This window comes from Palaemon carinicauda, chromosome 8, assembly GCF_036898095.1.
Source record: "Palaemon carinicauda isolate YSFRI2023 chromosome 8, ASM3689809v2, whole genome shotgun sequence".
NCBI lineage: Eukaryota > Metazoa > Arthropoda > Malacostraca > Decapoda > Palaemonidae > Palaemon > Palaemon carinicauda.
This window is the reverse complement of record NC_090732.1, coordinates 124,717,392-124,738,813: the sequence shown is the minus strand read 5'-3', so window position 1 is coordinate 124,738,813 and position 21,422 is coordinate 124,717,392. Positions and strand designations below refer to the sequence as shown.

The 21,422-nt window shown below is 42.8% G+C and overlaps 1 protein-coding gene across 1 annotated transcript in view; it reads right to left on the bottom strand.

The window, feature by feature from the left end:
* Ifrd1 (Interferon-related developmental regulator 1) overlaps positions 1–19,287 on the bottom strand; it is a 71,717-nt gene extending 52,430 nt beyond the window's left edge. Inside the window, exon 1 of the mRNA XM_068378888.1 lies at positions 19,053–19,287. Coding sequence (XP_068234989.1) covers positions 19,053–19,119 — 67 coding nt within the window. The 5' untranslated portion in view covers positions 19,120–19,287. The remainder of the gene's footprint in view (positions 1–19,052) is intronic.
* Between the last annotated feature and the right edge of the window lie 2,135 nt (positions 19,288–21,422).

The following is a 21,422-nucleotide window of genomic DNA, read 5'->3' as shown; positions in this document are numbered from 1 at the left end:
TCATTGGCAGGGAGGATTTGCAGTTTTTACTGATTAGATTAAATGCGAGAGTTATGTATACAACCTGCCAATATCCATATCCTTGTCTGTTGGAATGCAGTCCCGTTAGCTGCTATTCCCGCATAAGTGTGGCCTTGCAATGACGACGACAATATAACCGTAGCACTGTCAGAGGAAGAAAATCTTGTGACTCCCAAATATGATGGAGGGGGGGGGGGGGACTGCCTATCTTCTTTCCTTCAATGCCTTCCCAATCCTGGGAATCCATTCAGGACACATCACCTGGTTGCTGATTCTTAATAGGCTTTTACTGTGTATTACCAGTGCTTTGTCAGACTGTACAAACCTGCAAAAAGCAAAACTACAGTTCCTCTTTTCTTTTTCAAAGGAGTCTATGGGAACAGATCAATAGGAGTTGCATACTTGTGACTCCTACCATTTTCCTCCACAGGAGTGTGCACACTCATCTCTTGTGTACTCCTAGTTGTTGAAGAATGGCGCAGCATTTATCAATCCCCTCCTGGATGATCATTTTTACCTGTTCCAATACTTTTTTTTTTCCTATCGTGCTGTCAAGCCTTTGCTGCCGCCATAAGATGACAGCTCCCACACGTACACATTCAAGCAATATCTACAGGTGTACATACGGGTTTGAACCGTATTGCCTTCTCGAAGGCGATCTTCCTCACACACAGGCTTCACTAATACGAGCGATCTTCCTCACACACAGGCTTCACTAATACAATCATCCATCTGCAGCTCTCTGAATGTACTAACTTCCACAAGCACCAGAGATTCATACATTCTGTCTCCAAGATCAATGAACACGAGTGTGATGACACAAAGATAGACAGTCTCTTCATCATAGTAATCTATCCTCCACACACAGAGGACCCACATGCACCGGGCTTGACACTTATGAGCTCCATGCACAAGGTGTCCACAAATACGGGCTAGTATCTTTCTATGTACAGTACCTACAAATTGTACTAGCTTGACACATTCCAAAACGAACTTTACGTATGAGAAAATAAGAGGAATCAGTTCTCCACAGACACAGTTCAGAGCTTACGGTTTTTCCTACCATGCATACACATGACACATGAACCAGTTGGTCTAAACAAATTTTATGATTTATCATATAAGACAAACAGAGCACCTGGCCCCTGCTGCTTCTCAGCATTCTAAAGCAATGTATCTCTTTCAAAGCATCGAGATCTTTCTACTGTACTATCAAACGCCACTCTACATCACAATTTCCTACTACACTCCAACCAGACAATGACATGGATGCATCCTACAAGTTCTCACGTACAGGCAAAGCAGGTGACTGCTCAGCAATTCTTGGAGAACAAGAGAGACATTTTCTAAGAAGTCCAAGAGTGTGACTCCTATAGTTTCTTTATGATATATCATATTACACAAACAGGGCACCTGGCCCCTGCTGCTTCTCAGCATTCTACGGCAATGTTTCTCTTTCAAGGCATCGAGATCTTTCTACTATCAAACGCCACGTCTACATCACAAATTCCTACTACACTCAGACACACAACAATGAGATGGAAACTTCCCACCCATTTTCACATACAGGTGAAGCAGGTGACTGCTCAGCAATTCTAGGAGAACAAAATGACGTTCTCAAAGAAGTCCAGGAGTGTGACTCCTATAGTTGTTCTAAACATGGGAGAGAATGTGGTACTAAGAATGTTCCACTCGAGAAAGAGATCCCAGTACATTCTTGCATCATTTGCAAGGTAAGAGAGTACACTATGGGAACATTCTCAGGCCTGAGTATACATATCGGCATGTGGTAAAAGTATGCTGCAGACACCTGCTACCCGTGCTCAGTTTCTCACAAGAAAGAGCTGGATGATCTTGCTTTCCGGAAAGCGGTGTGCTGCGTGCACAGTTGTATTGGTATGCACCACTTTTGCACCCGTGTTCAGTCTCATACTGAATGCAGCACCCTCGACTGTGCTCTACTATTTCACCGAAAGAAGACGTCTGAAGATATAAAATCAACATAGCTGCGCATCCAACAACGACAATACGTACCAATATCATAACCAGCTCCGTATAGTACGCGATACGGGCGTTAACCTGGACTTGTATAGAAATGATATTTTAATTATGAAATAAATTTTTGAATATACTTACCCGGTGAATATATAGCTGCAACTCTGTTGCTCGACAGACAAACTCTACGGAAAAAACTCGCCAGCTATCGCTACACAGGTTGCGGGTGTGCCCAACAGCGCCATCTGTCGACCAGATACCCAGCTCTTATGTAAACAAAGACTCAATTTTCTCCTCGTCCCACTGCGTCTCTATTGGGGAGGAAGGGAGGGTCATTTAATTTATATACTCACCGGGTAAGTATATTCAAAAATTTATTTTATAATTAAAATATCATTTTTAAATATTTAATTTAGCCGGTGAATATATAGCTGATTCACACCCAGGATGGTGGGTAGAGACCAGTAATATATGTTTACATTTTATGAGCTAAGAGTTTTTTATTTCATTTTAGAAGTTATCAAAATAACAAAAACAAAATAAATAGGTACCTGGTAAGGAAGTCGACTTGAACAATTACTCTGCCTTTTAAGTACGTCTTCCTTACGGAGCCTCGCGATCCTCTTAGGATGCTGATCGACCCCTAGGAGCTGAAGTATCAAGGGTTGCAACCCATACAACAGGACCTCATCAAACCCCTAATCTAGGCGCTCTCAAGAAATGACTTTGACCACCCGCCAAATCAACCAGGATGCGAAAGGCTTCTTAGCCTTCCGGACAACCCATAAAAACAACATTAAAAACATTTCAAGAGAAAGATTAAAAGGGTATGGAATTAGGGAATTGTAGTGGTTGAGCCCTCACCCACTACTGCACTCGCTGCTACGAATGGTCCCAGTGTGTAGCAGTCCTCGTAAAGAGACTGGACATCCTTTAGATAAAAAGACGCGAACACTGACTTGCTTCTCCAATAGGTTGCGTCCATTATACTTCGCAGAGATCTATTTTGCTTAAAGGCCACGGAAGTTGCAACAGCTCTAACTTCGTGCGTCTTCACCTTAAGCAAAGCTTGGTCTTCCTCACTCAGATGTGAATGAGCTTCTCGTATTAACAGTCTGATAAAGTAGGATAAAGCATTCTTTGACATAGGCAAAGATGGTTTCTTAACTGAACACCATAAAGCTTCAGATTGGCCTCGTAAAGTTTGGTACGCTTTAAATAGAACTTAAGAGCTCTAACAGGGCATAAGACTCTTTCTAGTTCATTGCCTACGATCTCCGATAAGCTGGGAATATCGAAAGATTTAGGCCAAGGCCGAGAAGGCAGCCCATTTTTTGGCTAGAAAACCAAGTTGCAGCAAACAGGTGGCTTTGTCTGACGAAAAACCGATGTTCTTGCTGAAGGCATGAATCTCACCGACTCTTTTAGCTGAGGCTAAGCATACCAGGAAAAGTGTCTTTAGAGTGAGATCTTTCAGGGAGGCTGATTGTAACGGCTCAAACCTGTCTGACAAGAGGAATCTTAGCACCACGTCTAAATTCCATCCAGGGCTTGGTGGTCTCAAAAGACTTAAGGAGGTCTTGAAGATCTTTATTGTTGGAAAGATCTAAGCCTCTATGCCGGAAGACCGATGCCAACATGCTTCTGTAGCCCTTGATAGTGGGAGCTGAAAGGGATCATCCTTTTCTCAGGTATAAGAGAAAATCAGCTATTTGAGCTACAGAGGTACTGGTCGAGGATACAGAAACTGACTTGCACCAGTCTCGGAAGACTTCCCACTTCGATTGGTAGACTCTAACGGTAGACTCTCTCCTTGCTCTAGCAATCGCACTGGCTGCCTCCTTTGAAAAGCCTCTAGCTCTCGAGAGTCTTTCGATAGTCTGAAGGCAGTCAGACGAAGAGCGTGGAGGCTTTGGTGTACCTTCTTTACGTGTGGCTGACGTAGAAGGTCTACCCTTAGAGGAAGATTTCTGGGAACGTCTACTAGCCATCGAAGTACCTCGGTGAACCATTCTCTCGCAGGCCAGAGGGGAGCAACTAACGTCAACCTTGTCCCTTCGTGAGAGGCGAACTTCTGCAGTACCTTGTTGACAATCTTGAACGGTGGGAATGCGTAGAGATCCAGATGTGACCAATCTAGGAGGAAAACATCTATATGTATTGCTGCTGGGTCCGGGACTGGGGAGCAATAGATTGGAAGCCTCTTGGTCAGCGAGGTTGCAAAGAGATCTATGGTTGGTTGGCCCCAAGTGGCCCAAAGTCTCTTGCACACATCCTTGTGGAGGGTCCATTCTGTTGGAATTACTTGCCCTTTCCGACTGAGACAATCTGATATGACATTCAAGTTGCCTTGGATGAACCTCGTTACTAGGGAGATGTCTTGACCTTTTGACCAGATGAGTAGGTCCCTTGCGATCTCGTACAACGTCAGTGAGTGGGTACCTCCTTGTTTGGAGATGTACGCCAAGGCCGTGGTGTTGTCTGAGTTTACTTCCACCACTTTGCCTCGAAGGAGACTTGAAGCTTTTCAAGGCCAGATGTACTGCCAACAACTCCTTGCAGTTGATATGCATGCTCCTCTGACTCGAGTTCCACAGTCCTGAGCATTCCCGACCGTCTAGTGTCGCGCCCCAGCCCACGTCCGATGCGTCCGAGAAGAGAACGTGGTTGGGAGTCTGAACAGCCAGGGGAAGACCCTCTCTTAGGTTGATATTGTCCTTCCACCAAGTCAGACAAGACTTTAACTTTTCGGAAATCGGGATCGAGACCGCTTCTAGCGTCTTGTCCTTTTCCCAGTGAAAAGCTAGATGGCATTGAAGAGGACGGAGGTGTAGTCTTCCTAGTGACACAAATTGTTCCAGGGATGACAGCGTCCCTACCAGACTCATCCACAGCCTGACTGAGCAGCGTTCCTTCTTCAGCATCTTCTGGATGGATAGCAGGGCTTGATCTATTCTGGGGGCTGATCGTCTTGTTGTTCAGCAACGTCCTCATCAGATAGTTCCTCATCCGAAAACTGATGAGGAAACGGCAACGGAGTGGGCAACGTCTGGCTCGCTGAGTCCGGTTGCACTGGTGCATGCGTGACGGAGCCGGACGCAACATCATGGAACTGCTGCACAGTCTGTGAACTGTCTACAACCATGGGTGCGCGAGGAAGCACAGCGTCCACCCGAGACTGTCTAGACCGTCTGGGTTGTGCAGTCAACACCATACCGGGTTGCTGAGGTTGACGCACAGCGTCAAAACAAGTCACCTCTGCTGGTTGTTGAACGTCCTGAACGTCAACAACCACCTCCGAGCGTCGCTTAACATCAACATGCGGCTGCCAACCCACACTGGGTCGCCTCGGTGGAGGAACCACCTCAACTGGTAGACGCGAGAAGGTTACCTCAGCGTCAACAGGACGCACAACCGACCGGTTGGAAGGTTGTTGGCCAGAAGGTTCGGCAGCAACCTTCTCCGCATTAAAGTCCTCTAGCAAGGACGCAAGCTTGGACTGCATGTCTTGCAGCAAAAGCCCATTTAGGGTCTACGGGAGCAGGTGCGGCAACAGACGGGGTTAGCGACTGAGGCGGTACCGCTTTCCATCCCTGAAAGCCTTGTTTATGCATGACATAATTGTACAGCAAAACATCAAAGGCTCAAAAAACAGTTGTGAAGTTGACCTGTAAAAAACTTGGAGCGTCTCCTGGCCAGGCGCCAGGGAGAGTCTACGAGATTTGAGAAGTCTATCTGGGCAGAGGCATGAACTCCCAAGCCGAGAACTTCTCTCGTGTCATATCAGACTCTCGCTCTAAGCCAGTTTAAAAGAAGGGAAAGCAAAGGCTGTATTCCCCAAACTCCTCCTGGTGATAAACCAGTCGCCTAGCAAACGTAAAGCTCTCTAGGAGAGCAAGAGAGCACTAGCTTATAAACAACGGCTTCGAAGTAGCTAGGCCTAGTGTAAGCTCTGACGTTTAGGCGAACGAGGAGCAGCAGTTACAAAAAGATCCGGATAAAGATCCTTAAAAAAAAATCATCATGATTTAATTAAAGTCCATAGAGGGATAAGCAGCTTTAGTCTCCTCTCCGTCTGACAGAGTCCTCAAGAGAATATCAGTAGGAGGGGGAACAGCAACTTCCTCATCTACAGGAACCTTGTCCGATAAAAGCCGAGTCTCAAGCAAGGGAGAGACCTACCGTGGTGGCAATGTTTTACAAGCAGAGTCCACACGCACTGGTGCATTAGTAGCGGACCAGGACGCAACGTCATGTAACTGCTTGACAGTCTGTGAACTGTCAACAACTGAACTGTCAACCACAACAGGTGCGTGAGGACGCACAGCATCCACTCGAGACTGCTTTGACTGCCTAGACTGAGCAGTCAAAACAACTCTAGAATGCGGAGGTTGACGCACAGCGTCAAAACAAGTCAACTCCGATTGTTAGCGAACGTCCTGAACGTCAACAGGAGCACCAGCAAGTGGCCTAACGTCCAAATGCGGCTGAAAATCCACACGAGACCGCATCGAGTGGTTCTAAACAACCTGACTGACGTGACTTAGCTACGCCAACGTCAACAGGAAGCACAAAGGAACGTTAGGTTGGCTGAAAGCCAGGATATCGATGAGATAAACGGCTAGACTCAACGGACTAATCGGCAGAATAGTCTTCCATAAGGGAGGCAAGCATATTCTGCATGTCTTGCTGTACAACCCATTAAGGATCAACGGAAATGGTTGTGGTAAGAGACGAGGTTAACGTCTGTGACCGCAACACTTTGCCTGTTACGCTTTTGTTAGGCGGCGAGCAGTTTTCCGATGACTGCATAGGGTCAGAGCTGTCCTAATGGCTGTAACCAGGACGCTGGACCTGTCCTGAAAGGACCGACTTTCGCTTAAGGGCTTCGAAACCTTGTTACAGGTTTCTTATGCGAAAAGCCTTCGGATGACGAGGAGAAAAAACGTCTCTCTCGCCTTATGGTAGGGGAGATCTTGGTAAGATACACCCGATACCATAGAGGGAAACGTCTGTTCGTTGATCAAGGCCTCTCGAACCCATAAGTCGTTCGACATTACTTCTCCCCTGCTAGGGAGCTTGCAAGAGGTCCCGGACTAGGTGAACGACAGGCACGAACAGACGAACCCTCGGACGCAACACTGTAACACTTTGCGCAATATCACTTTATCACTTCGATTTTCTGTTTTGCACTTATTTCACTGAAATCGAAACTTTTACTGATTTCTACCTGAAGCACGCAATTCCACCCTTATCTAAAGGTAGTAATTGCGAAATCAGTCGTATAATGCAAGCTCATTAATACCAGCAAAAAACAGAAAACATATTTTAAGATAAAAATGTCAGTGGCTGAGGAAGAGACTAAACACTAGTTCCTTCAAAACTACGTTTTCAATCTCTAACCGCACATAGCCTGGGGACGAGAATAAAAACTAAAAACGTTTTATCCTTTCTCCCCGTACCGAGTCTAGGGACGAGAGCAACTCGAGAACAACGTTACCCGCTTGAACGGAACGTTTTCTCTCCTCTCTCTCCCTCCGTCTCTAACTCTCTCTCTCTTTATCTCTTGATTTCGCACCTAAGAGAAGAGCCCAATTACATTTCGTCAAAAAAAACATGTTATTTGACCAAAGGAAAAAACTGAAAGGTTTTTCAATTAAAAAGTTCCTTTAAAATAGAATTTAAAACATTTAAGCTTAGAAAGAATGAACAAAACGTCAGAATCGATTTACTTTTTCTGCAAAGTGAAACCGTGATACACTCTCTCTATCGTAACGATAGAGCGCATGTTGAACGTCCTGAACGTCAACAACTGCGTAGCATAAATAAACTAAACGTTAGTTCATCTTTGAAAAAGGTACGAAGACTATTCAAAGAAATTCTTCCATAAAATATTTCATTTAAAAAGTTTTAAATCCTTAGCTCTTTAAAAGCTATTTACGATATAAAGGGCTCAACGTTGATTAACTTCGGTTTCCAAGTTAGGACCGCCTACTCTCAGGAAAGGTCGCATATAAACAAAACATTAAAATTTACTTTTTATGTTTATTATAAATGGAAAGTTAATCGAAGAGGAAAATCTATAATTAATTTATAACGTGATAAGATAATTACTAAAAACCTAAACACACTTTCGTCTAAGGGAAGGGTCGGCCATTTAAAAGTGAAAGAAAGTCCATACTCTCTTTGTCACCAAAATTAAATCTATCCAAAAAGAGTTCAAGATTTAAGATGAAGATAAAACACCTGCACTGCGAAAGCTCAAACCAGAATATAGTACTTCACCAAATATGATGGGAAAAACTCCAGTTTTCAACAGCGAGTAAAGTACGTCTTGTCGACACCTCGACAGAGAGAAAATAGAGTCTTTGTTTACATAAGAGCCGGGTATCTGTTCGACAGATGGCGCTGTTGGGCACACCCGCAACCTGTGTAGCGATCGCTGGCGAGTTTTTTCCGTAGAGTTTGTCTGTCGAGCAACAGAGTTGCAGCTATATATTCACCGGCTAAGTTAAATATTTAAAACTGAGGTCTCTAACGAGGACAATGCGTACCAATATCGTAACCATCTCCAAGTGGTACAAGATACAGGTGTTAACTTGGACTTCTATGGGACTGAGGTCTCATACCCATGATAGTGAAAAATAGGCTGCTACTCTTTCCCGTTCTTCTTCCGACAGTTCCAGAGACAATGATATCGGAACAGATCTGAACGCTCTATTATCAAGACACACAACATGCACGTCATCACCGGAAAGACTCCTCACCATCAACAGGCCTACTCATTATATGCCTATGAGTCATGCTCTTACATTGGCCAATCAGAAAAGCATCTAGTGCTTCTCTAGCCTTTGAGGGCACAATAGCTGTTTGTACCTTAGTCTCTGAAGAGCCAGACCCTCAAGCTATTGTCCTATCCTCAACAGAGTTGGTCCCCCACCTGGAGTCTGTTCTTGATTCAGTACAGGAATACACAGCAAGATTTCTTGAATTGCCAAGTATTAGGACACAACACCAGCTACTCAAAGAAGAAACCAGGTGTGAAGACCAATCATTCAGATTTAAAAGACCGGCAGACCTCACATCACGTACACTTTAGAAAGGTGTTGCTATACTGTATTCCCTTCCAACCCCACATGGATAGGTGAGTCAGTACAAATTACAGGTGCTCAAGCACCTGCTACCAGAACAGTACTGTACTTGGTTCCGTACAGGAATGCATACACACTCCTTTTGTTTTGATGAAAGCCACCACCTCAACCTCATTCCTCTTCAGGAGCTTCAGAGACATATCTTCACAAAGAAGAATGAATGTTCTGTGATCTCCTCTCTCATGTGAGAAGAGGAGTCCGATCAGTCAGACTCATGAAATTTGGACAGATAGATTTAAACAGTTTCCTGGGAGGAGCCAGGACATCACCAGGGCACTTCAGTAATACAGAGACTTTGAAGAACGTTGGGAGAACCATCTATACATACCAAGAGCGTTTCTACTTGGAAGGACAATCCTGGTACAGTACGTTATCACCTTGAAAGTGAGGCGAGGTTCTATATCAAACTTTTTCTTCCCAAAAACACAAATTCTATTATGCGGTATAGTGGTTTACACGCCTGTCATCACTATTCAGTTTCACAAGAAACCAAACATGAGCACCCCCCAAGCAGGTTAATATGTGTTGCCCTCACTCCCTCCTTTCTTCAGAGTTCCAGAGACGACAACCTATGAAAGATGAATCTACGGTTCTTTCTCATTGCTTGTACAGGCTGAGAGCCTCCCTTCACAAGCATCAAGGTTCTTCTTGCGGTCTTCCCTTCTTGATTCATCTTCACGGTAACGTTCCAATCGTATCTTCTCCCTGAAGTAAGGATTCCTTTCATTTCACCTCTACAATTATTTCCCGATGGATCAACCACAAAAAGGAATCACGTGATAACCATACAATTGAGAACCATGCAATAGGGAATCACACAATTGGAATTTGCACTTGGTCTACGCATGATCATTACTTTCAAGTCACCAGACACTAATAAACCGAATGGTTTACAGACCTGATGACCCTCATAGTCAAGGTAACAAAAGACACCACCTGCTTTGCCTGCCCCATCTGAAGAGATACTCCGTGATACACTAACCATACTTCAGGTCCAGGTTTCAGGTCAAGGTCTCGCCTTTGCATCGGCGCCTCTATGTTTCTTTTAGTTTTGTGTGTTCCGTATTTTTACTAGTTTTTCTCTTTTCACCCACATTTATTGTACACTTTTCTTATTTCCAATATTTTCTAAACACACACAAAAAAATGTTATTTTCATTAGTAAAATAAATTTTTGAATATACTTACCCGATAATCATGTAGCTGTCAACTCCGTTGCCCGACAGAATTCTACGGAAGGGATACGCCAGCGATCGCTATACAAGAGGGGGGTGTACTCACAAGCGCCACCTGTGGCCAGGTACTGCAGTACTTCTTGTTGACACCACTTCAATTTTTCCTCGGTCCACTGGTTCTATGGGGAGGAAGGGTGGGTCAATTAAATCATGATTATCGGGTAAGTATATTCAAAAATTTATTTTACTAATGAAAATAACATTTTTCAATATTAAACTTACCCGATAATCATGTAGCTGATTCACACCCAGGGAGGTGGGTGAAAACCAGTGTACATGTATATCAAGAAGCTAAGTATCCCGTATTTCATATTATCAGTTATTCAAAATAACAATGAAATTACAAGTACCTGGTAAGGAAGTCGACTTGAGCCATTACTCTGCCTTAAATAAGTTCGTCTTCCTTACTGATCGCAGCATTCCTCTTAGGAGGCTAAACAACTCTAAGGTGCTGAAGTATCAAGGGCTGCAACCCATACTAAAGGACCTCATCACAACCTTTAACCTCGGCGCTTCTCAAGAAAGAATTGACCACCCGCCAAATCAACAAGGATGTGGAAGGCTTCTTAGCCGACCGTACAACCCATAAAAAGTATTCAAGAGAAAGGTTAAAAGGTTATGGGATTATGGGAATGTAGTGGCTGAGCCCTCGCCTACTACTGCATTCGTTGCTACGAATGGTCCCAGGGTGTAGCAGTACTCGTAAAGAGACTGGACATCTTTGAGATAGAATGATGCGAACACTGGCTTGCTTCTCCAATAGGTTGCATCCATAACACTCTGCAGAGAATGGCTCTGTTTGAAGGCCACTGAAGTAGCCACAGCTCCTACTTCATGTGTCCTTACCTTCAGCAAAGCAAGGTCTTCTTCCTTCAGATGAGAATGTGCTTCCCTAATCAGAAGCCTGAATAGTAAGAAACTGAGTTCTTAGAACTTGGAAAAGAAGGTTTCTTGATAGCACACCATAAGGCTTCTGATTGTCCTCGTAAAGGTTAAGACCTTTTTAGATAGTACCTAAGAGCTCTAACTGGGCAAAGTACTCTCTCCAGTTCATTCCCCACCAAGTTGGACAGGCTTGGGATCTCGAACGACTTAGGCCAAGGACGTGAAGGAAGCTCGTTTAGCAAAAACCGAGCTGCAAGGAACATGTAGCCGTTTCAGATGTGAAAACAATGATCCTGCTGAAGGCGTGGATCTCACTTACTCTTTTAGCTGTTGTCAAGCACACGAGGAAAAGAGTTTTTAATGTGAGGTCCTAAAAAGAGGCTGATTGGAGAGGTTCAAATCTTGATGACATAAGGAACCTTAGGACCACGTCTAGATTCCAGCCTGGAGTGGACAACCGACGTTCCTTTGAGGTCTCAAAAGACCTAGGGAGGTCCTGTAGATCTTTGTTGATGGAAAGATCCAAGCCTCTGTGGCGGAAAACCGCTGCCAACATACTTCTGTAACCCTTGATCGTAGGAGCTGAAAGGGATCTTACTTTCCTTAGATATAACAGGAAGTCAGCAATCCGGGTTACAGTGGTACTGGTTGAGGAAACTGCATTGGTCTTGTACCAGCTACGGAAGACTTCCCCTTGAGACTGATAGATTCTGAGAGTGGATGTTCTCCTTGCTTTGGCAATCGCTCTGGCTGCCTCCTTAGAAAAGCCCCTAGCTCTTGAGTGTCTTTCGAAAGTCTGAAGGCAGTCAGACGAAGAGCGTGGAGGTTTGGGTGTACCTTCTTTACGTGAGGTAGACGTAGAAGGTTCACTCCTAGAGGAAGAGTCCTGGGAATGTCGACCAGCCATTGCAGTACCTCTAAGAACCATTCTCTCGCGGGCCAGAGCGGAGCCAACCAACGTCAGCCGTGTCCCTTTGCGAGAGGAGAACTTCTGAAGTACCCTGTTGACAATCTTGAACGGCGGGAATGCATACAGGTCGAGATGGAACCAATCCAGCAGAAAAGCATCCACGTGAACTGCTGCTGGGTCTGGAATCGGAGAACAATACAACAGGAGTCTCTAGGTTATCGAGGTAGCGAACAGATCTATGGTTGGCTGACCCCACAGGGCCCAAAGTCTGCTGCAAACATTCTTGTGAAGGGTCCACTCTGTGGGGATGACCTGACCCTTCCGGCTGAGGTGATCTGCCATGACATTCATACCGCCCTGAATGAACCTCGTTACCAGCGTGAGCTTTCGATCTTTAGACCAGATGAGGAGGTCCCTTGCGATCTAGAACAACTTCACGAAAGAGTCCCTCCCTGCTTGAAGATGTAAGCCAGGGCTGTGGTGTTGTCAGAGTCCACCTCCACCACTTTGTTAAGCTGGAGGGACTTGAAGTTATCAAGGCCAGAAGACCCGCCAACAACTCCTTGCAATTGATGTGAAGTGTCCTTTGCTCCTGATTCCATGTTCCCGAGCAATCCTGTCCGTCCAAAGTTGCACCCCAGCCCGTGTCTGATGCGTCCGAGAGGAGACGGCGGTCGGGTTTCTGAACAGCCAAAGGTAGACTTCCTTGAGAAGAAAGCTGTTCTTACACCACGCGAGAGAAGACCTCCTCTCTTCGGAAACAGGAACTGAGACCGTCTCTAGCGTCATGTCCTTTATCCAGTGAGCAGCTAGATGATACTGAAGGGGGGGAGGTGGAGTCTCCCTAACACGATGAACAGGGCCAGCGATGAAAGTGTCCCTGTTAGACTCATCCACTACCTGACTGAGCATCGGTTCCTTCTCAGCATGCTCTGGATGCATTCTAGGGCTTGGAAGATCCTTGGGGCCGACGGAAAAGTCCGAAAAGCTCGACTCTGAAGATCCATACCCAGGGAGACAATGGTCTGGGATGGGACGAGCTGAGACTCCTCAAAATTGACCAGGAGGCCCAGTTCCTTGGTCAGATCCATAGTCCATCTGAGAATCTCCAGACAGCGACGACTTGTGGGAGCTCTTAAAAGCCAGTCGTCTGACGGAGCCGGACATAAGATCATGGTACTGCTGCACAGTCTGTGAACTGTCAACCATGGGGAAGTGAGGAAGTACAGTGACAACCCGAAGCTGTCTAGACTGTCTGGGTCGTACAGACAACTCCTTATCGGGTTGCTGAGGTTGCCGCACTGCGTCACAACAAGTCACTTCTGCTGGTTGTTGAACGTCTTCCCAGTGACACACTGACTCCGTAAACAAAAAATCCTCTAACAAGGACTAAGCTTGGACTGCATGTCTTGCAACACAGCTCAAGGTCTATGGGAGCAGGTGTGGTAACAGACGGGGTTAGTGACTGAAGTGGAACCATTACCTTCCCTGGAAGCATGTTATGCTTAAATAAAAGTCCATAGGGGGCTACGCAGCTAAAGGCTCCTCTCCAAATGACAGAGTCCTCAAGGGAATATCAGAAGGAGGGAGAAAAGCACTTTCTCATCTACAGGGACCATATCCGAGAAAAGCTAAGTTCTCTCAGTGAGGGTTTCACTGGTGCAAAAGCAGCAGACTAGAAGGCAACGTTATGAAACTGCTTGACAGTCTAGTGAGTTGGCAACAACCAAAGATGTATGACTGAGAAGCATGCGGTAAGGTATGCAGAGCATGCTGTATGCAGAGCATGCTGTATGCAGAGCATGCTGTATGTAGAGCATGCTGTATGCAGAGCATGCTGTATGCAGAGCATGCGGTAAGGTATGCAGAGCATGTTGTATGCAGAGCATGCTGTATGCAGAGCATGCTGTATGTAGAGCATGCTGTAAGGTAAGCAGAGCGTGTTGCATGGCGTGTAACATTTCTCAGAAATTCCATGACCAGTGCTAGAGTGAGTAATATCGCATTACCGTCCATTGAAAGTGCACGTGCCGAGGGAATTGATTTAGACTGATTTGTTGATGAATTTGATAGCCGGCATGATAATCGTAGAATTAAGCTACACTAAATGTACTATAATCTACTTCACCCCAGGAAAGGGAAACTCGCCCTGTTGGTAACACTGCATTACTTCATGCATGCTTGCATGGGGTTTAATATCAACATAATATTTACCTTACATTCATAACTCATGATTCATTTTTGTTTTGAAGATATTTTTGCCATATTTTGCGATTTTGTTAAAAATATATTGCAAGGAATACATATATATTTTTATATAAGTAATACAAATAACCTCCATTATCATAATGTTTGTGTAGGCATACATGTATATGATTACAAATGCAAGTTATGAAAGTAATGAGGTGTTATTATTGTCATTTGTTATTCCCAAGTTGAATGGGAAGAGGCTCAAGTTGAGGAGAAAGTGGCAGATGCATGCGTTGAGGTGGCTGACTCATAGCATGAGGTTGCTGCCTCAAGAGTTGCGCTTGCTGTAAGGGTTGCGGATGCGCAGTAGCAGGTTCCTGAGGAACGAGTTAAGGTTCCTGAGGTGAGAGCTGCGAGAGTTGAGGTAGCGGCTGCGCAGAATGCAGTTCTTGTCTCGCGAGTTGAGGTTCCTGAGGTGCTAGCCTAAGGAGTTGAGGCTCTTGCCTTGAGGAGGGTTGGGTTGTCGTACCTCAAGAGATTGTTGCCTCGCTGGTGGAACCGCAAGCGGAAGCGGAGGAAGTAAGGCATAAGATTCCTGCTCCCATTGCTGAGGTTGCCTTAAGGAAGGCGGAGGTTGCTGCACACCGCTGGTAACTGGCAACTCAGTACGCGGTAAGGTATCCTGAGGAACCTCAACATCGTACGCCTGGCAGACTGGACTGCGGTGAGGCGGAGCGATCGCAGGAGGAGGTGTAACCTTCTCAGCCTGACACTCACGCATTAAGACCGCAAGCTGTGACTGCATGGACTGCAGCAAAGTCATCTTGGGGTCGGCAGACGCTAAGGTCTGCTGAGGCAAAGCCTTAACAGAAGATGAGGTCTGTTGCGGCATCACCTTACCTCTCTTAGGAGGTGTGCAGTCACCTGATGACTGCGGAGAGTCAGAGCTAACCCAATGACTGCATCCGGGTTGTTGAACTCTAGAGGTCTGGACTTTACGTTTAAGAGGTCTTGAGACCTGAGTCCAGCGTTATCTCCCCGAAATTTCTTCTGCAGACGAGTAAAATAAGGGCTCAATCGTCTGCGGGTGGGAGTGACGGTCTCTGTAAGACACGCCCGCAACCACCGAGGATACTTCTGTGCGCCGATCAAGGCCTGCCGAACCCTTTTGCCCTTCGACATTGCTTCTCCCCTGGGCTTGGGAGCTTGCAAGAGGTCCCGGACTGGGAGGACGACTGGCACGCAAGAAGTACCCTCACGCACAACACTGACACACTTTGCGCTAATCACTTATCACTTTTGAATTTCTGTTTGCACTTATTTCACTGAACTCGAAACTTTAAGTGGATTGTACCTGAAACACGCAATTCTATCCTTCTTTAAAAGTTAGTAATTGCGAAAACAGAATTACAATGTAACAGAAAAATCTAATGAAAGATAAATAATTCAGTGGCTGGAAAGAGACTAAACACTAGATCAAATAAACTACGTTTAAAATCTCTCACCGCATCGAGCTTGAGAACAAGAATAAACTCTAGAAACGTTTACCTTCTTCCCCTAAAGAGACTAGGGAGAAGAGCAAAAACGATAACAACGTTACTCGCTTGAACGAAACGTTTATCCAGCTCTCTCTCCCTCCGTCTCTATCTCTCTCTCTCTCTCTCTCTCTTGACTTAGAACCTGAGAGAAGAGCCCAATCATATATACTTAAAACATATTATGTTAAAGGAAAAAAACTGAAAGATTTCCCAAATAAAAAGTTCCTTTATTAGAATTAAAACCATTAAGCTAAGAAAGAATGAACAAAACGTTATAAACGGTTTACTCTTACTGCAACGTGACACCGTGAAAATTCTCTCTCTATCGTAACGATAGAGCGCAAGTTGAACGTTCTGAACGTCAACAACTGCAGAGACAAAACAAAACGTTAGTTCAACTTTGAAACAGTACGAGACTATCAAAGAAATTCTTTCAAAAACATTAAAATAGCATAATATGTTAACAGGTAAAACCGAAATGACGGGCTCAATGTTAATTAACTTCGGTACAAGAAAAGACCGCCTACTATTAGGAAAGGTCGAATATAAACAATAAAAATTAATTTAATAATTTTATAAAAAAAAGGAAGTTAATCGAAGAGGCCTATAAATGGCGGAGAGATATAAAATAAATCTATAACTTTTGTGAGCAAAATTAGGAAAAAGAGTCTATACTCTCTTAGACACCAACACTTCCGTCTAAGGGAAGGGTCGGCCATTTAAAGGTGAAAGAGAGTTCATACTCTCTTCGTCACCATAATTAATCAAATTAATTCCAAAAGCTAGCTAAGCTAATAATAAAACTTCCTGAATAGCGAAAGCTGAAATCTTAGAGCAATACTTCACCAAAAACCGTGAACAAGACTCCAAAATTATAAGCGTATCCATGAACGTCTTGCCGGAAGCACGACAGAGGAAAAATTGAAGTGGTGTCAACAAGAAGTACTGCAGTACCTGGCCACAGGTGGCGCTTGTGAGTACACCCCCCTCTTGTATAGCGATCGCTGGCGTATCCCTTCCGTAGAATTCTGTCGGGCAACGGAGTTGACAGCTACATGATTATCGGGTAAGTTTAATATTGAAAAAGGAAATTTTCCAATTGGTTGTGCACTATCTTCTTCGTATGGTTGTTGGAGTTATATTGCTTTTCTTCTTATATCAATACACTGTGAACAATATAACATGAAGTGGTTAACATTCTCTTCTACACCACAATAGTTTATATTTCCCCCTTGGTGTGTTTTTTTAATTCAAGCCCAATGTGCTTGTCCTTGTTCTGAATAAGATTGAAGAAAATGAATTGCTATAGACTTCCTCCTCCTTGATTTCACTTTTCCAGTTTTTTTTATACAGAATTACTCTCCTTGCACTCCATTTCACTCTTTCATACATCTCTTGACTTCTCTCATTGCCATCCCACATTCCTCAGCATACATCTTCACATGCATCCACCACTTCCTCTATTTTTCTTCCATATCAGTGACTATTGCTGTTAGTATGTCCTTCCCTCCCTTATAAATGCTATTAAGGTACCTCAACTTTCATAGCAGATGCTCCTACATCCCCTCTCAGGGCTACAATTGCTGCATTCTTTACACTCCCTAATACCGTTCTGTACACTCCATTTTCAATTCTCTAACTTTTCTATTTCAGTTTCTATCAAGTACATTACATTTGTTCCATATGATATAGAAGGCAAAGCTACACTTTTCCAGTAAATTTTCCTTATCAGTATTTTATTGGCAATTTTTTCAATGATTGAATATGTGAGATTTGTTAGCCTTTGTGCCTTAATCATTGAACATATTTATATTGTCATCTACCAGACGGTAAATACTACATTACATCCTTCTCTCTGGTTACGGTTCATTTTCCCTTTGCCTACAAACTCACACACCGTATAATCTGGCCTATTCTTTGCATATTCTCCTCTGTCCTCATACACCTGACAACACTGAGATTACCAAACAATTCTTCTTACTGCACTGTAATTGATCAATGGCCACTTTCCTCTTTGTAAGGGTAGAAGAGACTCTTTAGCTATGGTAAGCAGCTCTTCTAGGGGAAGGACACTCCCAAGTCAAACCATTATTTTCTAATCTTGGGTATTACCATAGCCTCTGTACCATGGTCTTCCACTGTCTTGGGTTAGAGTTCATTTGCTTGAGGGTACACTCAGGCACACTGTTCTATCTTATATGTTATTTCACTTGTTTTGTTAGATTTTATAGTTTTTAAAGTGGTACTTATTTTAATATTGTTGCTCTTCTTGGAATATTTTATTTTCCTGTTTCCTTTCTTCATTGAGCTATTTTCCCTGTTGGAACCCCTGGGCTTATAGCATCCTGCTTTTCCAACTAGGGTTGTACGTTAGTAAGTAATAATAATACCTAATAATGGAGTACATCTGCAGCAACAACAGATCCCAAGTACTTGAAACGGTTCTACTTCAAGTAACTATTCAATATGACAACTTGGCACCCTCACTTCTTGCCCCTCATAACATATGTTTCACCTACATTTATACAAAACATCCTTCTCTTTACGCACCCAGGTAAGTAAGGATACAGCTCCTAGGTTAGGTTAGGTGATGTTCTTGTCCGTTTACCTTATAAAATTTTATTTTCTATTTTGTCCAAACAAATTAATTAGGATTCAGGTTTTCATTCAATCCTTCTCAAATATTTTCACTACTTCCTTTACTTATTGACCTACTTTCATTGTTGGAGCCCTAGGGTTTGTAGCTTTCTGATTTTCCCAGGTTGTACCTTAGCTACGAATTAAAATATTAACACGAAGTGAGGATTTGAATAAATACCCAAGTGAATCTACCGTATCAACAATTAAACCATATTGCCAAAGATGCAAAAGCACAACTAGTCTTGGCAATGAACATTCACTCATTTAGACAAAGAGCAGCAGTGCTGCAGTTACCTTGAATGACGCAACAGCCTTGAAACTCTAGTTGCCGTGTGCTGGATTAGAGTCCAGAAATAAAAACAAACTATCATCTATGACAACGAAATATCGGTTTCCCCTGTCAATAACAAGATAAAATACACCCCATATGACCAAGATTAAATATATCAACAAAGGGATTTCCCCGAGAAATTTTCGTGATTCTCACCCGAAGCAGCTGCTGCAGGAGGTAGTGGAGGTCCTGGGTTCCTCTTGTGTTTCTTGTCCCGTGGCATTTTTATTAATATTAATAACTACACTAACACTATAACACTTCCAACAATCACGAAGGCAGAGTCTCAGGGTTCCTAATACAACACCACAAGCTCAAAAATATACAAAATGAAGAAGAGGCTGCTTTTGCTACCATACGCATCGTGTCCGCACCCGCCAATAATGGTTAAGAAGAGTGGAAGACACACGGTAGCAGATATCGTATGTTCAAAAACTATCGTACAGTAAAGTTTAACTGACGTTGTTTGGAATATTCAGTATAGACTTGCTGTTAAGCTCGGGCTCAGTTGTATTCTAGGTTTTGATCTGAATTAATGAAAATATCTTATGATAAAATAAATAAAATTTTATTTAGTTTGTTGTATGAACATATCCCAAGGTCAATCAGGAATTTAGTGTTTTTCCAGTGTACGATGATTACCAAACACAACCACTTTTATTCGAACTGACAACAGTATTTGAATTCTCAGAAGTGTCATAACATTGCCCAATAAAAGAAATTGGTGTTTAATGTTCTGATAATTGGACACAATATTAAGCTAATAGTATGCCTATGTCATTTATCAACTGAAGATATATTAAATATGTCCATCTTAAGTAACTATATATCCTCAGATAATGGCTATGATAGCGATCCTTCTTGGACATTGACCCCCAAATGATATTAATTTACATGTTCTTAGTAGATAATCTCCCTATATAAATACCAAATTCTCAGACTTTCCTTTACATCGGTGATCTTAGACATTCATAAATATCACATAAAACTGCTTAAACATCAATTATTTTACTGTTTATATTTCATCGACATTCTAACAAATTTACTCAGTATTGCGCAATGCAGTAAATTAAAAATTACTATAAAATTAAAGTTACAACACCTGTAGTCAATTTTGTGAAGGGTGTAAGCAGCCGTTTCACATTAATTGTCACTCAATTCAAATTATAAAGACAAAATACTAAAGCATTCTCATTTCTAAATGTCACTCTATTCATTTAGTAAAGATATAACAATTTAATTATTATATCTGAAATGCCAATGGCAAAAAATAATAAAACAATTTTATCTCCTAATTCATTGCCAATAAAGCGATTGTGGTTAAAATTTTATGTTCAAAATTGGAGGTCCTTAGTTAGTATTAGCCTACAGCAAAAGTCTATATTAAAACAATTTCCTACAGCCAAGAGGGGATTATCTTATTCTAAGCTGAATGTCATATTGTCAATTATGTAGAAATACCTTGATGGTTAGTATATAAAAGTGTTTTTGGGGTAGGTTGTTTAGTTTACAATTGTTAAAACGCTATTTATTTTTCTTAGTGGTGACTGGCATAATTAGTCATCGACGGGAAATGCATTGTTACGTCACTCTTCGTCATCGCCAAGTCAACAACAAATTGAAACGAAGACCATTTTTTTTTTTTTTTTGTATTCACTTTCCTTTCAAGCTAAAATGCACTTTAAGTTGGTGAAAGAAACCGAGAAGATTTATAAAGTGCTGTGCAAATATTTGCCCATTTTACGTTTTACAATTATTCCCAGTTAGAGAGGACAAAAATTTGCCTTTTTTTCAAGTGTGTGCAACACAGGTTCTTATAGCTTGACAGTATATGTCTTTGTGTATCAAATATATAATTGATTCTAGTATCTAAGTGAAGCAGCACAATCTGTGGGTTATTATGGATATAAACTGTTATTTCTATTAAATGATATATACCTCTATCCTTGCTAAGAACTGGAATTAAGTTTGAGATCCTTGAACTTAAATTTATATGACATACTCCATAAGTTTGCTATAAGCAAAGCCAGGAAAGTTTGCGATGAAATTTTAAATTCCACAGCACGTAAAGTTAATGGCCTACTTACCTCTATGCTGTCCATTCATTATTTGTAATTATTATTATCATTATTATTGTTATTATTGAATGCTAAGCTACAACCCTAGTTGGAAAAGCAGGATGCTATAAGCCCAGGGGCCCCAACAGGTAAAGTAGCCCAGTGAGAAAAGGAAACAAGGGAAAATAAAATATTTTAAGAACAGTAAAAACATTGAAATGAATATTTCCTATATAAACTAAATAAACTTTAACAAAACAAGAGGAAGAGAAACTATATAGAACAGTGTGCCCGAGTGTACCCTCAAACAAGAGAACTCTAGCCCAAGACAGTGTGGAAGACCATGGTACAGAGCCTATGACACTACCCATAACTAGAGAACAATGGTTTGATTTTGGAGTGTCCTTCTCCTATAAGAGGTGCTTACCATAGCTAAATAGCCTCTTCTACCTTTACCAAGAGGAAAGTA